This window comes from Canis lupus, chromosome 6 (assembly GCF_003254725.2).
Source record: "Canis lupus dingo isolate Sandy chromosome 6, ASM325472v2, whole genome shotgun sequence".
Classification (NCBI taxonomy): Eukaryota; Metazoa; Chordata; class Mammalia; order Carnivora; family Canidae; genus Canis; species Canis lupus.
Window position 1 is genome coordinate 21,785,710 of NC_064248.1, and position 26,991 is coordinate 21,812,700.

At 42.8% G+C, this 26,991-nt stretch overlaps 1 protein-coding gene across 2 annotated transcripts in view; it reads right to left on the reverse strand.

Annotated features, from left to right (window-relative positions):
• PRKCB (protein kinase C beta) overlaps positions 1 to 26,991 on the reverse strand; it is a 325,066-nt gene that overhangs the window by 180,905 nt on the left and 117,170 nt on the right. For both annotated transcript variants that reach the window (XM_025416163.3, XM_025416162.3), the window contains exon 3: positions 9,309 to 9,391. In XM_025416163.3, coding sequence (XP_025271948.1) covers positions 9,309 to 9,391 — 83 coding nt within the window. The remainder of the gene's footprint in view (positions 1 to 9,308; positions 9,392 to 26,991) is intronic.

Here is a 26,991-nt window from a genome sequence, read left to right on the forward strand (position 1 = left end):
AAATGGGCAGGGCCTCAGACTGGCAGAGCTAGGTTCCCTCCTCCTCTGGGGCCAGAGGTGAGCTGGCCAAGGCTCATCAGCGACCAGAATCTTACCAGGGTCATCTAAGCTAGCTCCCAGCTGGTGGAAGACCGTAGGATTAAGCACATCCAGGAGCAACTGCAATTGCTTACAGTTACACTCAAGCCATCACTCGCATTTGATTTCAACTGAATTAAGTGGAAAGCCTGAGTCCATGCTGGAGGTAATGGGGCACCAAAATCAAGCAAGAATGGAGAAACCAGTTAAAGAATACCCCAAAGTGATCTCTAGAGCTCTGCAGGCAACAGTCTGGGAAAAGAAAGTGAGCAGAACTGACAAGTAGCCATGAAAATATGTTTTAAAAATGTGGCCTTTTGTTTTTACACGTGTGTGTATTTTTATGTTTTCTGATCTATCATACCATACTCAGTGCTTCGTTGTCTGCTTTTTTCACTAATATCTAATGACTCTGTTTCCATATTAATAACATTTTAATTACTGTGGCTTTTTTATTGAAGTATAATTTGCATATAATAAGGTATAGATTTTAAGCATAGAGCTTCAGGAATTTTGAAAAATGTGTACACCTGTATAGGCACCATCCCAATCAAGACATAGAACATTTCCAGGTTTTAGCAGCCTACCCAGATAGTGACATTTTGATAATTGTGCAGCACCCAAGTATGGATATGTTTTACTTACATAAACCCTAACTGGCAGTCATTTAGGTAGTTTCGAAATTTTTGTTGGTATGAATACCAATGCAATGAATATCACTTTAGCTAAGCATATTTGCATATCCTTAAATAATTCCTCAGCAAAAATTTCTAGAATTGTAACTCTTAGGTCAAAAAAAGATTAGGTTTAGTAATTATGATGTCAAAAAAGTCATTAAGGCTTTTGATACATATTGATAATTTTCTCTCGAGAAGGATTATACGGACTTACATACTCACCAGTAATATATTAGAGTACGTTTTTCTTCTTCCCCCTGCTTATGCTTTTTGCTTGAGTCCTATTTCTTTTGATAGTATTACTAAGACCATGTTTTACATTTATGTGTGTTTTTGCAGCATATCTTTGCCCATTTTATTTTTAACCTATATTTGAAGTTCATCCTACACACTGCCTAGAATTGTACATTGTTTATCCAATCTGAGAGTCTTCAACTTTTAGTAGAGAATTCCAATCTATTTACATTTGTTAGATAACTGATATTATCTGCCATCACTTCTTACCATTACCATCTTCATTTATACTTTCCAGAATTCATGAGTCCCTGCGGCTTATTTTTATCTTTGTTCCTATATTTTGTTATATTGACCAAAACTTTGTTATTTTAGTTTTTAGACTGTTTCTTTCATATTAAAAAAAAAATCTACTTGAGCCAGTATGTCTATAACAAGAAATAGATAATATTAAATAAATATCTTATTTAGCATTGTTAATCTAGACTCATCACTTGCTATAGTCTACCTTTTATAAATTTAAGTATAGTTGACATGCAACATGTAGTTTATTTTTTTATGTCAACTTCATTAGATGATGCTGGTAATTGTGATCAAGCTGTCTTATAATAATAAGGGGTGGTAGCTATTGATTTTACCAGCCCATCAAAGTTTCCCACCTCCCCTTCTTATAACAGACACTGCTCTCTGAGCTACAGGGATGTCACATGAACCAGGCTGGATAAACTATAAGAGTTCATTCTCCCAACAACAAAGGACCAACCAATCAGAACCCTTCCCTGATTCTGAATGCAGAAGGAAAGCCCACTTCTCCCCCTAGGATTTCCATCTTCCCATGAGATCAACTATCACCAAGTTGATAGATATATTTATAGATGTGTCCTGTCTACAGTAGAAGCAAGTGAGGCAAGGACAAACCAGTTAGGGTCCTAAGAAGGAAACAGATGACATACTCAATTTAAGAGAGTTTAAGGGAGGTTTCATAAGAGGACTTGTAAAGATGAAGACATAGTGCTGGGAAGTCATAGGGGATAGTACAGTAACCAGAGGCTAATAAGAGCAAAGGGACAGGGCAAGGAGCAGCTCCTGGAACCCAAGAAGAGAACTGGGTAGAGAACACTGTCTTTAGAGGAGCGGCAACCCTTGGTCAAAGGGTAGAGCCAAGATGACCCCATGATAAATACCCAACCCACTCTTTCTTCACCTTCCAATCTCCTACTGGCCCTTCTGGCTGGTCCCAACCAACCAGAAGTCAGGGGGTAAAAGGAACCCCATGTGACGCAGTACTTATGGGTCAGTCTCTGATGAGTAGACTCAGAAAGGCAGATAAGACAGCTGGCACAGCTGAGGAGGGTCAGTGTGCCAGAATGCCAAATGGCCACAAACTCCTATATCCCCAAATGCATCCTTCTAGTATGACTTTGGAGCTCCTGCTATCAAGAGATGAGGTCTATTTCTCCACCTCTGAATCTGGTCTTTAGCCATAATCAAATAAAGGCTTGAAAAACACCTATGCTTTGGGGGTTTCCCTCTCTTGCTGTGCCTGGAACCCAAGGCCAGTATGTGGATGTGCCAAAGCTAGCCTACTGGGGGAAAAGAGACCATGTAGAAGAGAAACAAAGGGCCCCAGGGCCTGATCCTGGAGACCTGGAATCGAGTCCCACATCAGGCTCCCTGCATGAAGCCTGCTTCTCCCTCTGCCTGTGTCTCTGCCTCTCTCTCTCTCTCTGTCTCTCTCTGTGTCTCTCTCTCTGTCTCTTATGAATAAATAAATAAATAAAATCTTTTTTAAAAGGGGAGGGGGCCCAAGCCATCAGGCTGCCAACTGGTGGTCATGTTAGTGAGGCTATCCTAGATGATCCAGCACCAGCTGAGTCACTGGCTGACCAAGACACTTGACAGAGCCCAGCAAAGATCAGTTACATAGACTCAGATCAGAAGAATCACCCAAGTAGCCCAGAGAAAATAATAAATGAGAAAAAAACATATGATTGCTGCCTCAAGCTACTGAATTTTGGGACGCTCTGTTACACAGCAAAGCTAATTGATACAGCTGATAATAAGAATGCACCTTGCAAGTATCATGGTCTCAGTTCCAGCGTCTGTGGTCCTTGTCCCTGAAGCTTATTCCATTCCCAGTGTCCTTCCCATAAGCCAATCTGCTTTCCCATTGCTAATTTGAGTTGGATTTCTCTCACTTTCAATTTAAAAAAAATTGTGAAACTCCTTTTTCTCTGTAATCTGATATGGTTTAAAATGCACAGAAATCCTTCATCCCTCTTAAGACCATTTACCCACGAAGCCTATAATTTTGGGAGAAGTAAAGTTTCTTGGGCAACGTTCTCATTTCTTTTTTGGTTACTCGCCTATTCTGGTTTCCAATTGCTTCTTGAGACAAAATTGGCAAGTTAGAATTTCCTAGAAAATCATCCATTTCAACCAGATTTTCAAACACATTTTTATGCATATTCATACATTATATATATATAATATACGTGTTCTTTTTAATATATACATTCTTTTTAAATCTTCTATTTTCCTTTTATTAAATCTTTAACATTTAGCTCATGATTTATCATTTTTAATATATTTCTTCATAAAGTAAGACTGGGTTTAAAAACACAAAAGGAAGGGCATCTGGCTGGCTCAGTCAGTAGAGCATGTGATCTTGATCTCAGGGGTCATGAGCTTAAGCCCGACGTTGTGTGTAGAGATTCCAAAAGAATAAATCTTTCTTCAAATTAAAAAATAAAATATAGGGTGTCTGGGTGGCTCAGTTGGTTAAACGTCGGCCTTCAGCTCAGGTCATGATCTCAGGGTTCTGGGATCCAACCCTGTGTGGGTCTCTCTGCTCAGCAGGGAGTCTGCTTCTCCCTCTGCCCCTGCCATTCCTCCTGCTTGTGGTCTCTTTCTCTCTCTAAAATAAATAAATAAAATCTTTTTCAAAATAGAATAAAATAAAACATTAGTGTGCATCATTTTTAACTGCCCTGACCCAGTGATGTAATCAGGAGGACAGAGGGCATAAAATGGGTTTTATTCTGCATCTTCATTATAAACGATAAGAAATCATTGCTAAAACCATAAAATGTTAAAGAAAGTGTCTTCAGACAAACCAGCTCAAGAATCCTTTTGTAACTTCTGTACAGCCTGGCACAGAGCCCTTGCTCAACAAAATTAGCTATTATCATTGGCTATTATTCCTTGGCAGGTCACAAGGTAATCTGTATCCCTTCTTGAGCAGGAGAGATTCATCCAGGTATTAATAATAATTCAGAAGCCATTTGCTGAGTGCCTTTTTTTGTGTGTGCCAGACACTATTCTGGATGTGACTCAAACAGTCTCTCATTGAATATTTACCCCCAAAAAAAGAGAACTATGATTTAGGTATTATTTTCCCCCATTTTAAAGATATGAACTAAGGATCGGAGAACTTAAATTATTTTCCCAAGATCACTGCAGCAGTAAGTAAATGAGAGCAATGGAATCTGACACCAAGGTTTTCTGGCTCCAAAGTCCAGGATCTTTTTTCAGCATTGCGCCCCACACTCTGAAGTTTGGTGTCAAGGCATGGAAACGGAGACAGTAATTATCTCATAAGGGCACGCTTAGGGTGGAGGACTGTAGAGAATTATCAGTACATTCAAGCTTAGGGGATACACTGAGCAATCAAAGGCCCTTAGCTACTTGTATCAAGGGCTTACTGTGTGGCAGGCACTGTGCTAAGCCCTTTCACACAATGGCTTTTTAATCCATTTGCTGTTAATGTTGTTGTTTTCATTTTAAGGATTTAAAAAAAAATTATTACAACAATCTTATGTGGTTGGTACTAATATCCTAATTTACAAAGAAAGAAAGTGAGACACAGAGAAGGAAGATGATACACCCGCAGTGCCCCTAATGACTAAATTGCAGAGTCAGGACCTGACCGCAGATATGTCTGACTGTAGAGGCCACAGTCCTAATAACCACTGTCTTTAGACATGATCAATAAATTAATTGTCTAGCTTCCTATCTGTAGCTGGAGATGGCTACATCATACAGGAACATAAGGCAGGGAAATAATGAGCTGTGTTCCCTTATGAGGTTGTCTATGACTCTCTGAACCACACTGTGAATCTTTTGTGAAATCCAGTGTGATGGTCCCCAGGAATTCTGTTCTGCGGTGGCCACTCAGGTCAACAGGATCACAGTAGACTGAGCAGAGATGCTTCCCCCTACCACCCCCAAAAACGGTTCAGTCTATTTCTTTCCCACTTGAATCTGGGCTTGGTCATGAGAACACTTTATCCAGTGGGACATTATCATACATGATATGTGTTGGGGCATGCTCTCTTGCGCTTCTTGGAACCCTGAAACCACCATGTGAATAAGCCAGAGCTAGCCAGCTAGAGGATGGCAGGGTATGTGGAGGAGAACCAAGCAGCCCAGGCTGACGAGCCGCTCACTGCCAGTCATGGGAGGGAAGCCATCCTAGATCATCCTGCCACCACATATCCAGAGACACAGGCGAGAATCTCTGAAATTTTGTGCCCAGGGCAAGTACCTTGCTTGACTCACCCTAATTCTGGCCCCAAGAGACAAGTCCTCTTTTCTTGTTCTGAGAAAATCTCTCAGGAGGCTGTGTATGTGGTTAGTATTCTAAGTGCTGGGTAACTAGAATGTCAGGTGTAATGCTTATGGCAGCAAGCATGGTCTTATGGTCTCTCTACAAGGTCTGAGAGACAGCAGAATTGAGAGTTTCCAACCAGGTAAGACCAAGACCATGCCTGCAGATGACCAGAAGTTAACACCCAGGAACTCTGCCATGTTTTGAGATTCCATTGGCCGATGCCTATATATATTGTCTACTCCCATTTGCACTAAATGGCTGGGTCAGTAACTGAAGTCACTGGGATAGAGCCTGGTTCATAACATTTCCTCAGGTAGCCTGATATCCTATAATGTGGACCGATCTGTAGAAGAACATAAATTATACCAAGTTCTACTAATATCCAGAATATTCCCTGACTCACACTGGGCTTAAAATAGCAGAGGGGTAGAGGATGAAGTCTAGCATATTCCCTTTGCATAGATGGAGACTGTGCTTGTCTGCTCCATGAGCTTGCTCACACCAGTTCCTCCAAGGTCACACAGGAGGAGGGCATCCCTTCATGACTGGATGAGTCTCACAGGCAGCCAAAAGAGAGCCTAGCCAGGCTGGTGAGCAGGTGTGACCAGATCTTTAATCATGTCTCCAGCCATGGACAGGAAAAGGTCAATGAACTGAGTCAAGCCAGCTGAGGAGTCTGGACCAATTCATCATCCTTGGTGCCAACTGACCTTCTTGGAACTGCGTCCAGAGATAGAATCATTCCAAGTTGGCTGCTAAATCCTGTGCATGCTGGCTGCAGGGAGCACTGCCTGCCCTCCCCACACCCAAAGCAATGAATGGCTGCACTGCTCCATTCATGCAGACAAGGGTCTCCTACAATTTATGGAGCCTACACAGTTCCTAAGAAGGACTGCCAAGTAGCAGGCAAAGGGCATGTTAAATCTTACATAGTAGCCACGCCACCTGTCCTTGCTGCCTGCCCAGCATATATTCACTGTTATTCATTATCACCGCCATCATCATCTTCACATACATAGCTCTTGCTGTGTACCAGACACCTTTACAGATATCGGTACACTGGCCATTCCTAACAAGGTTATAAGATGGGAACTATGATTTTACCCATTTTCCAGCTGAGGAATCTCAGGCACAAAGAGATTTAAGTCCTTTGCTTTGCCCCAGGTCACACATATATCTGAGCCTAGGAATGCTGGCTCCATCTGTAGTCTATGGTTTTTAACCAGTACATAATACTGCTTCTCTAGTTCTCTGAGGGACCACGCCCCCTCAATTCTTAAATCACCGGGTAGCCACACGGGGCTTCCTCGCCAGGAGGAGGCACCTAACCAGACCTGGCCAAACAGTACAAGCATCCTTCTGGCCAGATGTAAACCACGGTGTGATGAGATGCCAACTCTCGTCACTGGAACTTCAGCATTGATAAGAACAGAAAACTATAAGTATCTCAGCCATCATGCTCCCCTAGAAGCAAAGCAAACTTTCCTAAAACTGAACCCAAGACAGGAAGTCTAGCCAACGAAGGAACAAAGGACCCCAGTTCAGCACTTTGATTCACTGTGTCCAAAGCCGGTCTCTGCTTCACGGACCAAAATTTCCCTTTTCATATAAACCAGTTTGAAGGGGATCCCTGGGTGGCTCAGTGGTTTAGCACCTGCCTTTGGCCCAGGGCATGATCCTGGAGTCCCGGGATCGAGTCCCACATCAGGCTCCCTGCATGGAGCCTGCTTCTCCCTCTGCCTCTCTCTCTCTCTCTCTCTCTCTTTGTCTCTCATGAATAAATAAATAAAATCTTTTAAAAAATAAATAAAGAAGTAAACCAGTTTGAGTGGAGTTTCTGTCTCAGGCAACAGAAAAAGCCAAGGAATACAGACAAGATAGAGGAAACACCCTCCTCTTGGCTCCTGAATGAGACTCAAGCCTCGGGCTGCAGTAACAGTCAGAGCTCCATACTGGAGCCAGGGTGCCCCCCAAAACTTCCCTCTCTACTTTCCTGGGGATGAGAAAAGGAATTGCACTGAAAGGGCCAGGAAGAGTGATCTCAGAGAGGACATGATGAACAGTCCCATCTTCATCTCTGCAGATGAGTCTGGAAGGGCTTTCACTGATCTATGCTACTTGGAGTTCTTCAACCCATGTACCAGTTTCCAAGCAAAGGAACTGCCGGACGAGCTCTAGAGCATTCACGTTGCTGTGGTGACTGTTACACCCCTGATTTGCAGCGAAATGGCAGATGATCACTTACAGAAGGCCAATGATAGTCCACGAATGCAGTCACCACTCACTTCTGGCAAGCTGTCAGCTGTCAGGTCTAAGTGGGTAAGGTCAGGGCCAGTCATGAAGACAGTGCCAATGGGGAAGATTCCAGGAAAGTGAACCAAAGCCGGAACAAAATAAAAGAACTAGGGGTGACAGTGGCACACAGGGTACATGGACTGCATTTCATCACTGGGACAAGGGAGGAGTGTGCATGGTGGAAAGTCCTACCAGGGCAGTTTCAACTACATGGAAAGGAATACCCCAAATGATGAGATTTTACCATGTGGAAATTCTTATCTCACATATGCGGTCTGGGCATAGAGAACTCACAGTCAGCTCAGCAGGCTGAGCTGTTGATCACCAACATCATCAATGACCGAGGTTCCTTCAACTCTCCCACTCTGCCATACTTGGGACTTTAAGTACATCTCCCTCATTAATCCAAAAGTGCTGCCATGACCCCAGGCATTGCATCCTCACACAAAAATACCCAACAGGAAACAAGAAGGGATGTCTGCTCTTCTCAGAAAGATAAGCTTCTTTCCTGGAAGCTCTCTCCAGATTTCCCCAAGATCCCACTGAGCAAGAGTGAGCCACATGATCAGTCACTAACTACAGGGGAGCCTGGGATGCAAGCATCAGGCATATACGGCTTTTAGCATGTGAAGCAGCCTCTGCCAGAAAGAAGAGAGGGCTTTCAACAGGAATGGCTGTTGGGCAGGTGATCAAATGTACCCCAAGCTTTGGACAAAATTAAACCAAGGCTTTTGCCATATCCTCACGGAGCCCATGAGGTCATTCACTTAATAGTTTCCTTAAATCAACTTATCTTTTGTTTAACCTAAATTCCCTAACTTGGGTAGGAAATTTTCTATCCCCGCCATAAATTCAAAACCACTATTAGATACATTCTTCCAATCCATATTAAAATAAGTTCATAATAATGAAAAGAAAACTTATTTGCCTGTTTCACCCAGAAGGATCCCCTGCCTCAACAATAGGAGCCAGGCTTTGAGATGCATGGAAGCAGGATAAACTCATTGCCCTCCTAATTCTTCAGCCCTGGTGTCAAGAATTCCCTGACAAAGAGCTACAAGGTGCATCGTAAGGTACCATCCTAACTACCTTTTTAGAATAGCAGGAGCAATTTAGCATCTCACCACCACTCTCCGTGCTCCAGCCATAAAGATGAAGACATTCAGCAAAACCATAGTAGAGGAACTAGCTGGTTTCCTGTACCATAATATCCCATTCCCCAAATGTTTTGTTTTGTCCTTTCCATTAAAATGAAAAATGTCTCCGTGACCATAGGGACCACTCTCTGTCTTGGAATTAAAACACTCCATCTTTTTTTTTTTTTTTTTTTTTTTGGTCTAAGTGCACTCTTATTTATCCAAAAGGACACAGTGACAGTGGGCAGAGAGAGGTGCTCAGTGTCAGTTACTTACATCAGAGGCTGGGCCCTTGTCAGCGCCTGGGCAGGAGAAGGTGACAAATTCATGGCACCGCTTGTGCACAACGAAACAGCAGACTGCCAATGAGAAAACAAGGGGAGGAGGGAGGGAGGGAAGAAGGGGAGAGGAGAGGAGGAAGAGAGGGAAAGAGGGGGGAAAAGGTCATTAAACCTGGACTTCGCAACAAGGGAAGGTTTTAGAGCAAAATGAACAATGGCTTCAGCTTCCACATCTTGCCCTTTACTGAAGCCAAACTCGGGTATGGTGCTGCTGCATCCCACAAATCAGCTAAACTTCTAAAGGTTTTGAACTCAGGTTCAAAAGATCACAAATGCTCAAAATTACACTCCCCCTTCCCCGCCCCTGAAGATTACTTAAGCTGTTGGGTCTTGTGCTGGTTTTGAAACAGAATGTGGTTTCTTAGATGGGGCAGCACATGACATAGTCGGCTTGGGTTTAGGTCCAGAATGCATAAGGAGCACATATATTTAAACACCAGACTCACACTCAGAGAGATGTGCATAACAAGAAGGGTTGCGTAGAAAAACAGAGTGAGCAATAATGGCAGACCTGTGCCCCCACCTCACCCAGGACCAATGCCAACGGAGAGCAAATCTGCAATGCCTACTTTGTAACTCTCATAGTTTGCAACCAAATCCACACATACATGCATTTGAATTCCAGTGAGTTAAAGGCAGCTATGATATGGTTTCACGATCTGGGGATCATACCACTTGGGAGAATGGGCAGTCAGAGACGTTATACAAAATAAAATTCATTTGGGGGATATCTAGGTGGTTCAGCAGTTGAGCATCTGCCTTTGGCTCAGGTCATGATCCTGGGGTCCTGGAATCGAGCCCCACATCGGGCTCCCTACAGGGAGCCTGCTTCTCCCTGCCTATGTCTCTGCCCGTCTCTGTGTCCGTCATGAATAAATAAATAAAATCTTTAAAAGACTAATTTTTGTTATTGCTGTTCGAATCTACTTTTACAAACTCTAAACTGTGGTTTCCTGGAGGACAGGTACCACATTGTAGGAACCGGCTCAGAATCTTTCTAAAGAACATTGCCATTGAATGAAAACAGGCCTGGAAAGCTCAAGACTATCTCTAGTGATACAATGGATCTGGGTAACAATAAGTGGCTGCTAGCAGCACAAAAAGACTCGACCTGCCTACTGATGAAAGTACCATGAGGTACCTCTGTCACCTCATAGGTACTCCTTCTAAAAGAATCAAACCTGAATCAGTTCAAGCATTTTAATTCAACTACCAATTTACAGAAAATACAAGTGACAGAGGCATGTGTTAAATAACATCCCAAGGAGGCAGTGAGTAAAATAATTTTTTAATACACAGCAATGTAGAACATGAGATAACCAAATAATTTCTTCAGCAAATAAATTGCAAAGAGGACAGGAGAGAATTCTTCTTCTTCTTCTTCTTCTTTTTAGATTTATTTATTTATTTATTTATTTATTTATTTATTTATTTATTTAAGAGAGAGAAAGGGCCGGCAGAGGGAGTGGGCACAGGAAACAGAGGGAGGAGAGAAAGAATCTCAAGCAGAGATGACACAGGGCTTGATCTCACAACCCAGAGATCATTACCCGAGCCAAAATCGAGTCAGATGCTTAACCTACTAACGCACCCTGGAGCCCAGGACAGGAGAGACTTTGAGAGCTGTTAAACTCTTCCACATGATACCGCAGTGGTGGATAAATTTATAGATCATCAACTGTAACAAATCTACCACACTAATGCGAGATTTTTTTAAAAGTGCTTTACATATATTAATTTGTTTGATATTCATAACAACACTACAAGGCACACTGTTTTATTGTTTTAATTGAGATATAACTGACAAGTAACATTATATTAGTTTCAGTATAGAAAATAATGATTCATTGTTAGGATGTACTGCAAAGTGATCAGCAAAATGTCCAGTTAACATCCATCACCACACATAGTTACAAATTTTTTCTTGTGATGAGATCTTTTAAGAGCTACTCTCCAAGTAACTTTATTTTATTTATTTATTTATTTATTTATTTATTTATTTATTTATTTATTTATTTATTTTTGAGAGAGAGAGAGAGAGCGCCAGGTAGAGGGACAGGAGAGGGAGAGAGAATCTTAAGCAGGCTCCATACTCAGTGCAGAGTGCAACAACACAGGGCTTGATTTCACAACCTGAGAGCTGAAATCAAGAGTATGATGCTTAACCAACTGAGTCACCTAGGCGTCCCTCCTAGTAACTTTCAAATATACAATACAGTGCTATTAACTGTAATCACCACACTGTACACGACACACCCAGAACTTATTTCTTTTGACCACCTTCATCCATTTCATCCACCCTCCACCCCCTGCCTCTGGCAACCAACAAACTGTCCTCTATGTCTGTGAGTTTGGTTTTTGTTTTTTTGTCTTGGGGTTTTGAGTTTTTGAAGATTCCACACAAAACTGAGATTATATTTGTCTTTCTCTACCTGGCTTATTTCATTTGCAAAATGTTAATAAAGGGAGAACTAGGGTAGGAATGGGGTTGGGGGAGCATATGGGAACTCTATACTTCCTAATCAATCTTTCTATATATTTAAAACTGCTCAAAAAGAAAAAAAACTGCATGAAGAAAAGAGCAGAGCAGAGGAGCAATTTATATATTCAAAGTTCTTAATTGTTAACATACATATTCAAACTTACAATGTCGTACATGGGGTTTCTCAATTACCTATCACCTCTTGAGGAATGAGACAAGACTTTTAGCACATTTCGATGATATAGCCCTCTCCCACCCAAAGAGATTTAAGAAATGTATCAACTAGGGGCACCTGGGTGGCTCTGTGGTTGAGCATCTGCCTTCGGCTCAGATCATGATCCCTGGGTCCTGGAATCAAGTCTTGCATCAGGCTCCCTGTAAGGAGTCTGCTTCTCCCTCTGCCTCTCTTTCTGTGTCTCTCATGAATAAACAAATTAAATATATTTAAAAAAAAAAAAGAAAATATCAACTAAATGCAATATGTGGACCTTGTTTGGACTCAGTTTAAATAAGCTACTAGTCTGAAACTATCTGGAGAATGGATATACTCACTTTTTGAGGATGGGAGGGAATTATTGCTATTGCTACTATAAATTTTCCGGTGTGATTATGATATTGTGGTTATTTTTTGTTAAAGAATACTTATCTTTGAAGTTACATCATGAAATCTCTATGGATAAGATGATATAATTAAAAATAATTCAGAGGGCACCTGGATGGCTCAATTGGTTAAGCAACTGACTCTTGGTTTTGGTTCAGGTCATGATCTCAGAGCTGTGAATTAGAGCTCCACACTCAGCAGAGTCGGGTCAAGATTCTCTCTCTCCCTCTCTCTTTTCTGCTGCCCCTCTTCTAACTCACGCCCCTCCCCCATTCTCTCTCAAATAAACAAAATCTTTTTTAAAAAAATAATTCAGGGGACACCTAGGTGGCTTGGTTGGTTGAGCATCTGACTCTTGATCTCAGGGTCATGAGTTCAAGCCCTGCATTGGACTCCATGCTGGGCATGGAACCTACTTTAAAAAAATAAAAATCAGTATGACAGGAAGGAGATAGAAAAGAGAAGGGTTATAGATGGAATAAAAATTAGTCATAACTGATTATATTTGAACCTGAGTGATGGACACATGAGGATTCATTATACTAAGCTGTCTACCTTAATTGATGTTTGATATTTCCCACAATACAAAAATTTTAATCTTCATGGTTGGGGATCAAGAACAGTTCCAAAGGCCAATTTCTTTCTCCTTTGCTTACTCCTTTTTCTGTTTTAATAAGTGCTACATTTTATAAAGTCATATAGCTTTGTATAAAGACATTTATAAAGTTATATATGCTTGCGTAAAGTCTAATGTGCTTTGTATAAAGACATATCTGCTTTGTATAAAGAAGAAACTAAATCATAAGAAGTGGGGGTGGGAGAGGGCTATATCATCGAAATGTGCTAAAAGTCTTGTCTCATTCCTCAAAAGGTTATAGGTAATTGAGAAACCCCATGTACGACATTGTAAGTTTGAATATGTATGTTAACAATTAAGAAGTAGAATTAAGAACAAGAAGGGAGCCTATGTGGCTCAGTCAGGTATGCATCAGACTCTCGATTTCAGTTCAGGTCATGATATCAGGGCCATGAGATCAAGCCCCACATAAGGCTCCCTGCTCAGTGGGGAGTCTGCTCAAGATTCCCTCTCTCCTCCTCCCTCTGCCCCTCCCCAACCCATTCATGTTTTCTCCCTCTCTCCCTAAAAAATGAATAAGAATAGAAATATTATGTATAATCTGCAGACCACTAAAAGAAAAAACTGGACAAAGAAAACTCAGTCCAACTCAATCCACATATGCTTCCAAAGGCCCTCCCACGTGCCCCAATTTCATATAAATATTATTCTTTTCTTTTTTACATTTTATATGGCATGTCTTGCACTTTAAATTCTTTAATCCATCTATAATTTCTTGCCACTTGATGTGCATGGGAATCTACTTTGCCATTTCTTTCCAAATAGGTGATCAATTGTCCCAAGATGTCTTGTTGAATAACCATCCCTCTCCACTGATTTCAAATGCCAATTTTATTATATGCTAAATAATTATATACACTGGGGTCTGTCTTTGGGCCTTCTGTTCTGTTCCCCTGCTCTGTCTTGGAGTATAGCAATATGGGTTTTAATTATAGTCTCTTTAGAATATGTTATATCTTGGCAGGGCAAGTCCTCTCTCATTATCCTTACTTTCAACATTTTCCTGGCATTCGCTGCATGTTTATTCTTCCAAGTGAACTTTAGAATCAGTTTATCAAGCTTTTAAAAATATCAATGGAATTCTTATTGGGATTGCATTTAATCAACCCCCCCCCAAAGAAACACTCATCAGAACTTTGACTGAAATTGTGTCAAACTTAGAAATTAAATTCTAGACAGCTGACACTTGTACAGCAATGAATCTATCAGGAACAGGGCATCCCCTTGTTAAAATCTGACTTCACATCTCCCAGTGAAGGCTTTGATTCTCTCTACAGGTCCTACATGTTTCTCATCTAGTATTAGAGGAGGGATCCTTTTTTTATGCAATTGTATCTGGACACTTTTTCCATTTTGTTTTCCAACTGGTGGTGGTTTACAGATAGGGAAGCAATATATTTATTTTGTAAGCATTGTTTTTAAACTTTAATGGTTTTTTGTGGGATTTCGGTTGCTTTTTTTTTTTTTTTTTTTTTTTTTTTAGTTTTCCAGGTAGAGAGCCATATTAGCTCCTATTATAATATTTTTCCTTTACCCTCTCTGATAGGTATGCCTCTTTTATTTCCTTATCTTCTTCCCCCTTCTCATATTTCCATGTGGAACAACAGGGATGAAAACAGAGAGTCTGTTCTAAGCTTTTACCAGCTTCTCTTCTCCCTCACTCTCTTCTCAAACTAACTCTTGGAATTTATCTTTGCCTTGGGAATTGTCTATAGTGTTCTCCTCAATGTGTATCCACTGTGTCCGCTCATCGGAAATAAAGAAATGCCCCTTTTTCTTCACATTGTATTGTTAGGTATTCTCTCTCTTTTTAATTTTTCCAGAGGTCGGTCTCCTTCATTGTCTATTTTATTATTCTACCATTATGCATTCTTTTTTCTTTAAGTAGGCTCCAATATAGGGCTTGAATTCATGACCCTGGGATCAAGAGCTGAGCTGAGATCAAGAGTCAGACACTTAACTGACTAAGCCACCCAGGCGTCCCCTTTTCTGCCAATAAAGACACAGATATATTTCTCAATTCGACTGCGTTTTTCCCCTACATTATCCATTGCTACTTTTATTTGCCCTGCTTATTTTTATTTTAATTATACTACTTATTCATATTTGTACTTGTATTACTTCAAGTTGAGGAGAACACTATAGACAATTCCTCTATTGAGGAGAACACTATAGACAATTCCTCTATTGAGGAGAACACTATAGACAATTCCCAAGGCAAATATAAATTCCAAGAGTTAGTTTGAGAAGAGAGTGAGGGAGAAGAGAAGCTGGTTACAAGTATCAATTCAGGAGTCAGATGGCCAGGTTTGGATCCTGCATCTTTTGCAAACTGAAATACTTGAGTACATTATTTTATTTCCCTGTGCCTCGGTTTCTTCTCTGGAAAATCATGGTGATAATAACAGCACCCATATGACAGGGATGTTGTCAGAATTAAATGAGTTAATCTACACTCAGAACTGTGCCTGGAATATCCCGAGTATTCAACAAACGTCTGCTGCTACTACTTACTGTTCTTTCTCAAGCTTCTTGAATGAACTGCTGAGTTAATTTATTCCCGCTCTTCTTCATTAAGAATTAAAAATTTTAAAGCTAAAAACCTCCCTTTCAAGTATAGCTATGGTGGTATCCTGTGTCTTATACTGAGTTACCATTTTTAAGTTACTAAGTGGTCTATTGTGGTTCTAATTTCTTCTTTGACTCAGGAAGGTTGAGGGAAGTTGTTTCCTGCCACTGCCACAGCCATCAACATTTACAAGTCATCTTGTTCGTCTAGAATCTTTCTTCAAAATGCCTAAAATATCAGTTAAGATCTTCATCATCCTTAGTGTCTTTAAGGGGGAGTAGGGATCATCACTACTTTCCTGTGTCTGCTCCAATTCCGGCACATAAGTGATATTTAGGAAACCAGTCCTTTGTGAATGAATGAATGAACAAAAGAATGAATTACCATCAACCATGAAAAGAAGAAAGCCCAATCAACCTCGTGGGGCATTTAGCACCTGGCTGGCCTTCCAGAGACCAGCACCACAGAGAGGAGGAGGAGTACCAGCCACTTTCAAGGTCTTTTTAAGGCAGCTGTCCAGTTAGCCACAAAAATAAATAATCCATCCTCACCAAGGTAGAATCAATGTGCCAAGTGACTTGACTATACTCTATGGAGCATACTCTACGGAGAAGCTGAGAACATACTAGAAAGTTGATGAGCTTCTGGGTGCAGGAACTTCCTATACACAATGTGTTTCTGAAAGTTGTGCAAATCAAATTTCCCATTAACTAAAACACTACAAAGAAAAGTAGTAGGGCTGGCTATTTAAAGGAACAAACTAAATCCTTTTGTGATACAAATAAACACCCCCTCATTTCTGTTTGGCAAATTCAGGGTAAAACTGGTTTTGCTTAAATAAGAGACAACATTTACTGAGCTGCTGAAACTCACACCAGGTCCTACTTTCAAACAGGTACCTTGGTAAGAGCCAAGAATTCCTCGATGCTTCATGGTTTATTCAAAAGCTCTTTGCTCTGCAGAAGTTAAAAGCCTGAAGCCTACAGTGCTCAGAAGCGGGCCTGTAGCCATACTTTGTTAGGACTATACAAGGAAGTCTCAAACTCAAATGCCTGGGGGCCAGGTTAGCAATGAAAATGTCTGAGAATGCATGCATGACCTGTCTAAATGGGGAAACTGCCACTCAGTTCTGGCAGAGAATGAGATAAAGCTCCAGCTCTGTCCATCTCTCCCTCCCTTATTACATGTAAAGTCATAAAGGTCCCAGGCCAGCTTTGTAGGTAGAATGCCTCCCCCAACACTCATCAAAGATATCCATGTCCTGGAGCACCTGGGTGGCACAGATGGTTAAGCTGCCTTCAGCTCAGGTCATGATCTCCAAGTCCTGGGATCAAGCCCTACATTGGACTCCCAGCTAAACGGGGAGCCTGCTTCTCCCTCTCCTTCTGCCTCTCCTCTTGCTTGTTCTCTCTCTGTGTCAAATGAATAAATAAGAAAATCATATTATATATATATATATAATATATGATTTAAGTTTTTATTTATTTATTCACAAGAGATACAGAGAGAGAAAGAGAGAGGCAGAGACACAGGCAGAGGGAGAAGCAGGGTCCCTGCATATATATATATATGTATATGTATATGTATATGTATATATAAAGATATCCATGTCCTAATTCCTGGAACTTGTGACTGTTACCTTGCATGGAAAAATGGGACTTTGCAGATATGATTAAATTAAGGATCTTGAGATGGAAAATTATTCTGGATTATACGGGTGCAACCAATGTAATCATAAGGGTTCTTATGGCATGGGGGCAGGAGGGTCAGAGGAGAAGATGTGACAACCGAAGCACAGTTTGCAGTGATGCCGTTGCTGGAAAGGAACACAAACCAAGGAGTGTAGGTGGCCTCCAGCAGCTAGACAAGGCACAGAACAAATTGTCCCCCTGGGGCATCCAGAAGGGATATAGTCTTGCCAACATCTTCACTTTACCCCCATAAGACCCATTTTCAGACTTCTGACCCGGAATCAAAAGATTATAAATTTATGTCACAAGAAGCCACTGTGTTTGCAGGAACTTGCTACAATAGCCACAGGAAAATTATATGCCAGCTAATGATTGCTCCCAGAAGCAGAAGACTATAGTCAAAATCCCAGGAGACTTCTCCAGAGTTCTGCCCCAAAAACGCAGTGGGATCCCAACTTTGTTTGACACTGCACACACATACACATACACACCCCAAATTTTCAATTCTAACCACTATAATTTATTCATTGCATCCAAAGAGAAGACCAAATCAAGTCATCAAAATTTTATTTTTTCTCTTTAGAGTTGATTCTCGCCTTCTACCTTATTTTCATCAGGGTCCAGAGTGGACAACTGACACCCTTGGAAGCAATCTTTGTCCTAAATCCACATCAACCTGCAAGAGAAATTCCATCTGTGCTGGGAGAAGAAAAAGAAGGGCCCTTGGGTTTTTCCTCAATGCTCACCTGTCTAGGAGGCCCCCTAAACAGCCAGTTTTCAAGGGAGAAAACCTGTCTTCTGCTAAGAGTTCCAGGCAGAGGCCTGTGGGATCCACTGGACCCAGGTGTGACCTACATTTACCACCTAGAAACTGAAGCTATCCACTACACCTCTCTGAGCCCGTTTCTCTTCCCCAAAATGGGAATAATAATAATAGCACCTACTCTCAGAAGGCTGTTGCAAAGCACAAATGAGGCAACACATACAAAGTGCCGGGCAGAAAGAACATTCAAGTTGGAGCCACCAGATGCAAATGTTGCTTTGCAGTGGCTGGGGAGGAGCCCTATTTCCTCCTGGGTCGAAGCCGGTTCACAGGGATGAAACTCTGCCCAGTGTCCAAGATGAAGTGCAGCTCCCACATATGCTTTCCCAAACCATCTCCATGATCAAAGGCACCGTTTCCACCCAACACCTGGCTCCCTGGCATTCAGAAGACTGGCCCAGGGATGCCTGGGTGGCTCAGCAGTTGAGTGTCGGCCTTAGGCTCAGGGTGTGATCCCAGGGTCCTGGGATCGAGCCCTGAATCAGGCTCCTGCAGGGACCCTGCTTCTCCCTCTGCCTGTGTCTCTGCCTCTCTCTTTCTCTCTCTGTATCTCTTGTGAATAAATAAATAAAAACTTAAAAAAAAAAAGACTGGTCCACATTGCCATGCCACTTGATCCACAGAGGGCTGTCACACCCACAATGGCACCAGAGCCATGTCACAGCCCTGTGAGGAGGACGTTCTGACCTGTGTTGTGTGGACAAGGGTGCTGAGGCACAGAAAGAAATGACATGCCCGAGGGCGTCCAGCTAGTCTGTGGCACTGCTTATGTTTGAAACCAGGTCTGTCTTCCTCTAGAGCCCACACTCCACTTACGCGGTGTCACTGCATTTGTGTTTGTCATCTCTCTCACTCTTCCAGAAGAAATCCTCCCCCGCTTTCCTCACCCCCGCCATCCAGTCAGTTGCTAAATCCTACTGAATCTTCCTTCGCAACATCTTTTATGCCATATCCTCCTGTACACTCCCCGCTGATTCCACCCTAACTGCCCCCAGCAACTCAGACAAGCAATCTCGCCATGAAGCCTTAACTGGGCTCCCCCAAAACGGACGCATCTCCTTAATATCTCATCCCTACAAGCCAAAGTTTTCCATAACCAGAAAGGAGATGAGACTATCCGTGTCCCACGGTCACTATGAAATCTAAGTGGGATGTCATGTACAAACGCACAGACACAGAGCACAAAGTAAGCTCAATGAAGGTTTATTTACTTCCTTCCAGGTTAGAGGGGTTCGCCAGACAAGCTCTACTGCCAAGATTGGATTCTACACCAGGGCGATATTTATTAGCTCTGTGACCTTGAATGAGTCCATTGACCTTGCTGTGTCTCCATTTCCTAGTCTATAAAATAGAATTAGTAAAAGTACTTTCCTCACAGAGCTGTTACAAGGATTGAATGAGTTCATCTTAGCACACTGTATGGACACAGTAAGTGCTAAATTGATACTTAGTATTGTTGGTAAGATTCCTACCTGTTCCCCTCCACCTACACTCTTAGAATAATTCATGCTCTGAAAACTCACTTTTTATATTATTTCCCTGCCCTGACACATTCACTGGCTGCCTACGGCTCAAAGGTTTGCTTTCCAATATGGCAGCCAATAGTCACATGGGGCTATGCCAATTTAAATTAATTAGGTAAAATTTAAAATTGATTTCCTCATTCACACCAACCACATTTTAAGTGCTTACTAGTCATCGTGGTGAGCAACCACCATATTGGACACTCATCGTAGAAAGTCTTATTGGAGGGGTGCCTGGGTGGCTCAGTCAGTTGGGAATCTGCCTTTGGCTCAGGTTGTCATCCTAGGGTCCTGGGATCGAGCCCCTACTCAGCTCCTTGCTCAGTGGGGAGTCTGCTTCTCCCTTTCCCCCCTACTCATGTTCTCTTTTGCTAGCTCTCTCTCTCAAATAAATAAATAAAATCTTTAAAAGAAAAAAAAAGAAAGTCTTATTGGACAGCACTGGCTTAAGAATAAAGTTGAATACAGTAGCCTGGCATCCATTCACAGGATCACCACAGTATAACTGTACTCTTCTCTCTTCTGACTCCACTGTCCCACACTCCTGCCCCAGCTAGATGACACTCCCTCTCTATAATGTATTCATTTCCTACTGTGTGGATATGTTCCACAAGCATATCCATCCCACAAACCCATCCATGCCATGCAGTCCGCAAAGGAAATGTAAGGCAGAGGAGCTCCAACCAGCAGGCTGAAGGCCAGACTGGAATAAAAATAGCACATTCCACGTGATAATTCAGCTCAGGAGCCCCATGGGACAGACAATGGTTGGCTCATCCTCCCTACTTTAAAGCAGGGGTCACCAACTCAAATGCCTACTGAGGCCAGGCCTTATGACTAAGTGAGGCAAGCCAGTGTAATACAGCAGGCAGGGAAGGGTGGCTGAGCTGAACCAGAGAGTGTATACCCAACCCGGGGACACCCAGCTCCATCCAGCAGCAGCCCTGGGATCACTGAGGTCAAGCACTTGCCAGATAGGATTTTTTTAAAGCTCTGTGCAACCCATCCAAAGACCTCTGAGTCCCTCCAGTTTACAAGCTCTGTTTTAGTGGGTCATCCTGACTCACTTTGGTTATCTATTATCTCTGAGCTAAAATATCCCCAAGCACAGAATAGGAATAAGGGGCACCTGGGTGGCTTAGTTTGTTAACCATCTGCCTCTGGCATAGGTCATGATCCCAGGGTCCTAGCATCCTGCCCTGCACCAGGCTCCTTGCTCAGCGGGGAGTCTGCTTCTCCCTCTCCCTCAGATCCTCCTCCTTGCTCATGTTCTCTCTCTCCCGTTCTTTCTCTCAAATAAATAACTAAAAATCTTTTTTTTTTAAAAAAAAACCTACTTCATTTAGGATTATGAGGATGAGACCGGATTAATGTGCCTGGAGTATGCTTGCCTCCCATCTAATTCTTAATAAAAATATGAATGGATGCATTAACAACAAATGGATCAATGAATGACTTGGCCCTTTGGTCACTCTCACATTCAGAAATCGCTCACCACGGCTGAGTTAAAAAGAAGGCAACTGTGGCCAGGGGCAGTGGGAGCAGTCTGTGGGGATCCACAGGTGACTGGCCTCAACGGTCAAGGCGTACGAGCTCAGATGGCCACCTCACAGTCCTGTGTAGCCAGCTTGGAGTGTGCATGAGAAACTTCTTTTTAAAACAGCACAACAGGGCAGGCCGGGTGGCTCAGCGGTTTAGCGCTGCCTTCAGCCCAGGGCGTGATCCTGAGGTCCTGGGATCGAGTCCCACATCAGGCTCCCTGCATGGAGCCTGCTTCTCCCTCTGCCTTTCTCTCTCTCTCCTCTCTGTGTATTTTCATGAATAAATAAATAAAATATTTTTTAAAAATTAAAAAAAAATAAAACGGCACACCAGACTTATGGCTTCAACTTCAAACATGGCAAATGAGCATACAGATGAGAATCACTACATTACTCCATTATTGGAGGCAAATATTCTCTCCAATTTCTTATGTGTCCTGAGTCTACACCTATGCATGGAGTGAGACATTCTATATTTCCTTTTTGGTTTTTTTTTTTTTTTTTTTAACATATGTCCCTTTTGTTTTCCCCATATGATGCAACTCCACGCCACTGGTTCGCAGCCCAGGCTGCACACTGAGTCACCTAGAGTTTTTAAAACCCACCTCCAGAGGTTCTGATTAAGTGGAGAGTGTGGGAGGGAGAGGCTGAGTACAGATACACTTAAAAGCTTCTATGAGGGCGCCTGGCTCAGTGGTTGAGCGTCTGCCTTCAGCTCAGGAAGGCTCAGGTCGCAATCCTGGGGTCCTGAGATCAAGTCCTGCATTGAGCTCCCTGCAGGGAGCCTGCCTCTCCCTCTGCCTCTGTCTCTGCCTCTCTCTGCGTGCCTCTTATGAATAAATAAAATCTTTTAAAATTATAATAAATAAATAAATAAATAAATAAATAAATAAATAAATAAATACCCCACTGATTTGAATGTTGAAAAGTATGTGATCTGCACACCCCGGGGTTCCTGCTCGTCCCCAAACTAACACATCTGGAGGCCTACTCCATCTCACTATGCAAAGAACGGCCTCATTCTGGTCCCCCAAATGCATCTTACTCCATCCTATGGACAGGCTACCATTTCTGTACCCAGTCTCGTAAGGAATTCCTAGAGGCCTGATGAGAATTTTTTCTTCCTGTAAGAGAGGAAGAGGCAAGAACAGACTTCATTTAGCAACCGCCAAGAACAGCAGAGAGAACACAAAAGCAAAAGCAATAACCTTGCCGTGGTCAGCAGTTGCAGGAAAGGAATGTTTTCCTTTATAATGTTACCAGATTTATTTAACTAAGCAAGATAAAGCTGTGGAGTCAACAAGAGGTAAATAATAAGCCTCAGAAGTAAATAAATCCACCTTAAAAAAAAAAAAAAAAGAAGTAAATAAATCCAGGAGAAGAAACCCCGCCCCCCACCTTCTGCTATACCAATCCTGGGGAGATAGGCCCCCCAGGCAGGACAGTTGCAGGAAACATCCTGCTTGTTTGGATAACACATGGAGACTGTTCCTGACCCCTTGGCCTCCCCTTTTTGATCAGGCCCCGAATGTGGGGGCAGCAAGACATAATGCCATGGCCTAAGTGAAAATAGCAACATCCCTTCATTCACCACGCATATCCAGCCCTAGAAGCGCTCAGATCAAAAGACCTGCTCCCCAAACCAAGTGTGGTGGGCATCTCTTGTCTGTCTAACCAGCATCCATCCTTTGTGTTTCTGTCCCTTTGGAAAATTGTCCTGCTCTGACCCCTCTCCCCCACCCACCACCCCATTCCCACAAGCTGGTAAAGATGATGCTCACTCTCGGGCTCCCAGAGTCAGACATAGGACCCAGGCCACAGGGTAGATTCAGGGATGGGCATGTGACTCAAGCTGCCCAGTGAGAACTGGGTACAGGACTTTTGCTAGAAGTATTAGGAAAGAGGACGTACTTTCCAGCAGTATTGCTAAGCTGGTAGGGAATGAGTATTAGCACAAAGACAGCGCTGTTATGAGAGTTCAACAAAGAGAAAAGCAGAGCTAAGAGACATTTGATGACCACATATAAGTACCTGGATCCACTCAGGCCTGAATCCCCACCCCTCGACTGTCTAAATAAGTTTTAAAATCCCTCGTTGCCTAAATCAACTAGAAGTGAGTCTTTTTTCTTCAGAACAAAGGACTTCTAACTAATAAGCCAAAAGGTAAAAAGTGGAAGAGTGGCCAGTGAGTTCCCCTATTTTTGCCTGTGTTCCCTGTATCTCTAAATAAACCTCTTCTTTTTTTAAATTTATTTTTAGTGTTTTAAAAGATTGTATTTATTTATTCATGAGAGAGACAGAGAGAGACAGAGACATAGGCGAAGGGAGAAGCAGGCTTCCTATGGGGACCCTGATGCAGGACTCAATCCCCAGATCCCAGGATCACGACCTGAGCCAAAGGCAGATGCTCAACCACTGAGCCATCCAGGTACTCCTCTTCTTTTTTTTTTTTTTAATTAAGGGTTTGTTTGTTTTTAAGATTTACTCATTTATTCACAGAGACAGAGGCAGAAACACAGGCAAAGGGAGAAGCAAACTCCCTGTGGGGAGCTTGATACAGGTCTCGATCCCAGGACCCCAGGATCACAACCGGAGCCAAAGGCAGCCCACTCAACCACTGAGCCACCCAGGCGCCCAGCAGTTTGGTTTTAAGAACACTCAATTCGATCAGTCTGTTTGGGTGAATCGAGGCAGGGTGGGATACAGTGCCTCACTCTTCCCTTAATTCCTGTAAGCAGTGCAGCCCCCAATGAGGAAAAGTACACCTAGGAGTTTGCTCAGTAAGAGACAGTATTAGAAGATTTAAAAAATTGACAAGCCTCCTTTATCCACAGACACCTGTTACTTGGGCTTCTTTCCAGTAAGTGCCCATGGGGCGGGCACATCCTCCTCACTGATGCAACTGTGATTTATAATGTCTGCCAACTCCCAGCTCCTACCCTTGCTGACGAAGGAAGGACCACATAGCCACAAGGCCAAGGCCTTCCTTGACATGACAATGAGTCACATCCACCAAATTGTGCCTTTGGAGCTGGGTGGCTTGAAGCCAAGAGATAAATAAATTCATGTCAATCTCGGTCCCCCAACTCACTCTAAAAAGCAAACAGAAAGCTTAATGTTCTGGCCTACAACTCTGCAAGGAGGGGGTGGGCCTGCTGTGTGAATATCTACAAAAATCAGCAAGTCAAGGACAAGGCCATGGGTGTCATACATGGTATACGTTGGTTTTGCCTGCCCAGCATCCCCTGCCCCTTCTTCTGGTAACTGGCATGTTGATTCTCCTTTGGGAAATCAGCCCTTCTCCATTGTCTGCAGTCCTTGATGGGGCTGTCAGTCATGGTGGCAGCTCTACCCTGGCCAAGGGTTTGGCCCTGTGACTCAGGATCAGCCCATCCTACTCTTTCTCCTGGGAATTTTGTCCTTGAATAAACAGTATCTCCCCACAAAGGTTGCCCATCGATTCCTGCCACCTAGATCCAAGAGCTACTCTGAACCCTGTACTAAGGCCTGGTACTGCATCAATGTAGTACTCTATACGCTTCCAATTGATTTTTTTTTTTAAGACAACTAGAGTCCACATCTGTTGCTTACAAAGAACCAAACAACCCTAGACACTTCAAAGACATTTGATCTCACCCCATCCTGATGCAAGTATCCCTCCTACAACTTCCCCAAGAGATGGCCATCAAGCTTTCATTGCACACTTCCTGGACAAAAAGAGCTCTTCTATGGACAGCTCTACTATCAGAAAGTTCTCAAGAATGCACAGAAGTAGGCCTCCTGTAACTCTCTGGCCCTGCCCTCTGTGGCCCCTTCCCCCTTACCTGGCTTCTTCTCCTCCTGCTCTTGACCCCACCCATTGGGTATTGGAATTCTTCAAGACTCTATCCCAGGTTCTCATCTCCTGCTACAAAGACTCTCTCCCTAGGCCATCATGTCAATCGGAGACTTCTTAACTCCATTCATGCTGGTGAACACACATTTGTACCTCTCAGCCCCACCACCCTGGGCCCCACAACCATCGATCCACCTACTTCCGCAGCCCCACCCTTTGGAGAGGAAACTGAACATGCCCTAAACCAACATCTGTTCTTCTGCCTCACTTCTGATGCTTCCTCTCTCAGAATGTGCCTACATCACTCACCCTGGGAGCTACCCTTGACTCCTCCCTCACCACCCATAATCACTTTCATTCATCAATTCTGTCTAATCCAACCTGTGACTGCCACTTAACCAGCCTACAGCTCTCAGCCACTGTCTGTGGTCTCTGAAGCTTGCTTTTTGTCTACCTAACTCCTATCATTCTTCAGATCTTTGATTAAATGTCCTCTCAGAGAGTCCTCCTTGACCCACTGATCTGGGCTTTACCTCTTTACTGAATAATCGACCCCATTCGACTCAACCTCTTATGATTTTGGATAATAAAAGGGGGATGAAGGCAGCCCGGGTGGCTCAGCGGTTTAGCACCGCCTTCGGCCCAGGTTGTGATCCTGGAGACCTAGGATCGAGTCCCACATCAGGCTCCCTGCATGGAGCCTGAGCCTGCTTCTCCCTCTGCCTGTGTCTCTGCCTCCCCCTCTCTCTCACTCTGTGTCTCTCATGAATAAATAAACAAAATCTTTTTAGAAAAGGGGGGGGGATGAAAAGAGTATCTACTCACCAAGTTGCTGGGAGATTAAATACAACAACATATGAAAAACTTGCACAGAAAAAATAAGCCTTAAACACAATAACTGGCACATAGTCAATTCATCATAAATATTAGCTATTGCTAATTATTGTTATTATTGGGACTATGAATGATAATACATTTCCCTCCTAGACTATTAACTCAATTCAAGCAGAAGAACCACATGCTTTGTTTGCTACCATATGCCTAGTGCTGGTACATAATAGGAGCTCAATAATTTTTTTTAAGATTTTATTTATTTATTTATTATTTATCTGACACAGAGAGAGACCACAACAGGCAGAGTCGCAGGCAGAGGGAGAGGGAGAAGCAGGCTCTGAGCAGGGAGCGTGACATGGGGCTCTATCCCAGGACCCTGAGGTCACAACCTGAGCTGAAGGCAGATGCTCAACTGACCAAGCCACCCAGGTGCCCTGGAACTCAGTGATATTTAATAGACTGATTGATTGGTGGAGATTTGAAGCCAATGACCATGACCCCCCCTACACTTGTTTCCCCAGTATGCTCCCTTCCCCAGACTAAACATTTTCATTTCCTCTCCATACATTTGGGTATACAGGACAAAACCTTCTCACCATCATCCCAGGTGCCCTAAGGCCCAGTAAAGTCATAGCAAAAATGTCCTCATAATAGAAACTTTCCACTCATTTTCTTTTTTTATTTGAATAAGACAGTTCAGGGTGGAAGATCTATGCACAGAAAAACAGAAAAAAACCTGGAAGGTGGGCAGCCCAGGTGGCTCAGCGGTTTAGTGCTGCCTTCAGCCCAGGGCCTGATCCTGGAGACCCAGTACCGAGTTCCACGTCGGGCTCCCTGCATGGAGCCTGCTTCTCCCTCTGCCTGTGTCTCTGCCTCTCTCTCTCGATCTCTCTCTGTGTCTCTCATGAATAAATAAATAAGATCTTTAAAAAATAAATCCGGAAGGAAACATATGATATGCTGACAGTGGCAGTGATCTCTGGTTTTAAGGGCTTGTGGGTTTTGTCCTTCTTTATATAATTCTGCATTTCCCTAGTATTTTAAAATAATAAAACAAATATAAATTTTAATCAACTTCATGA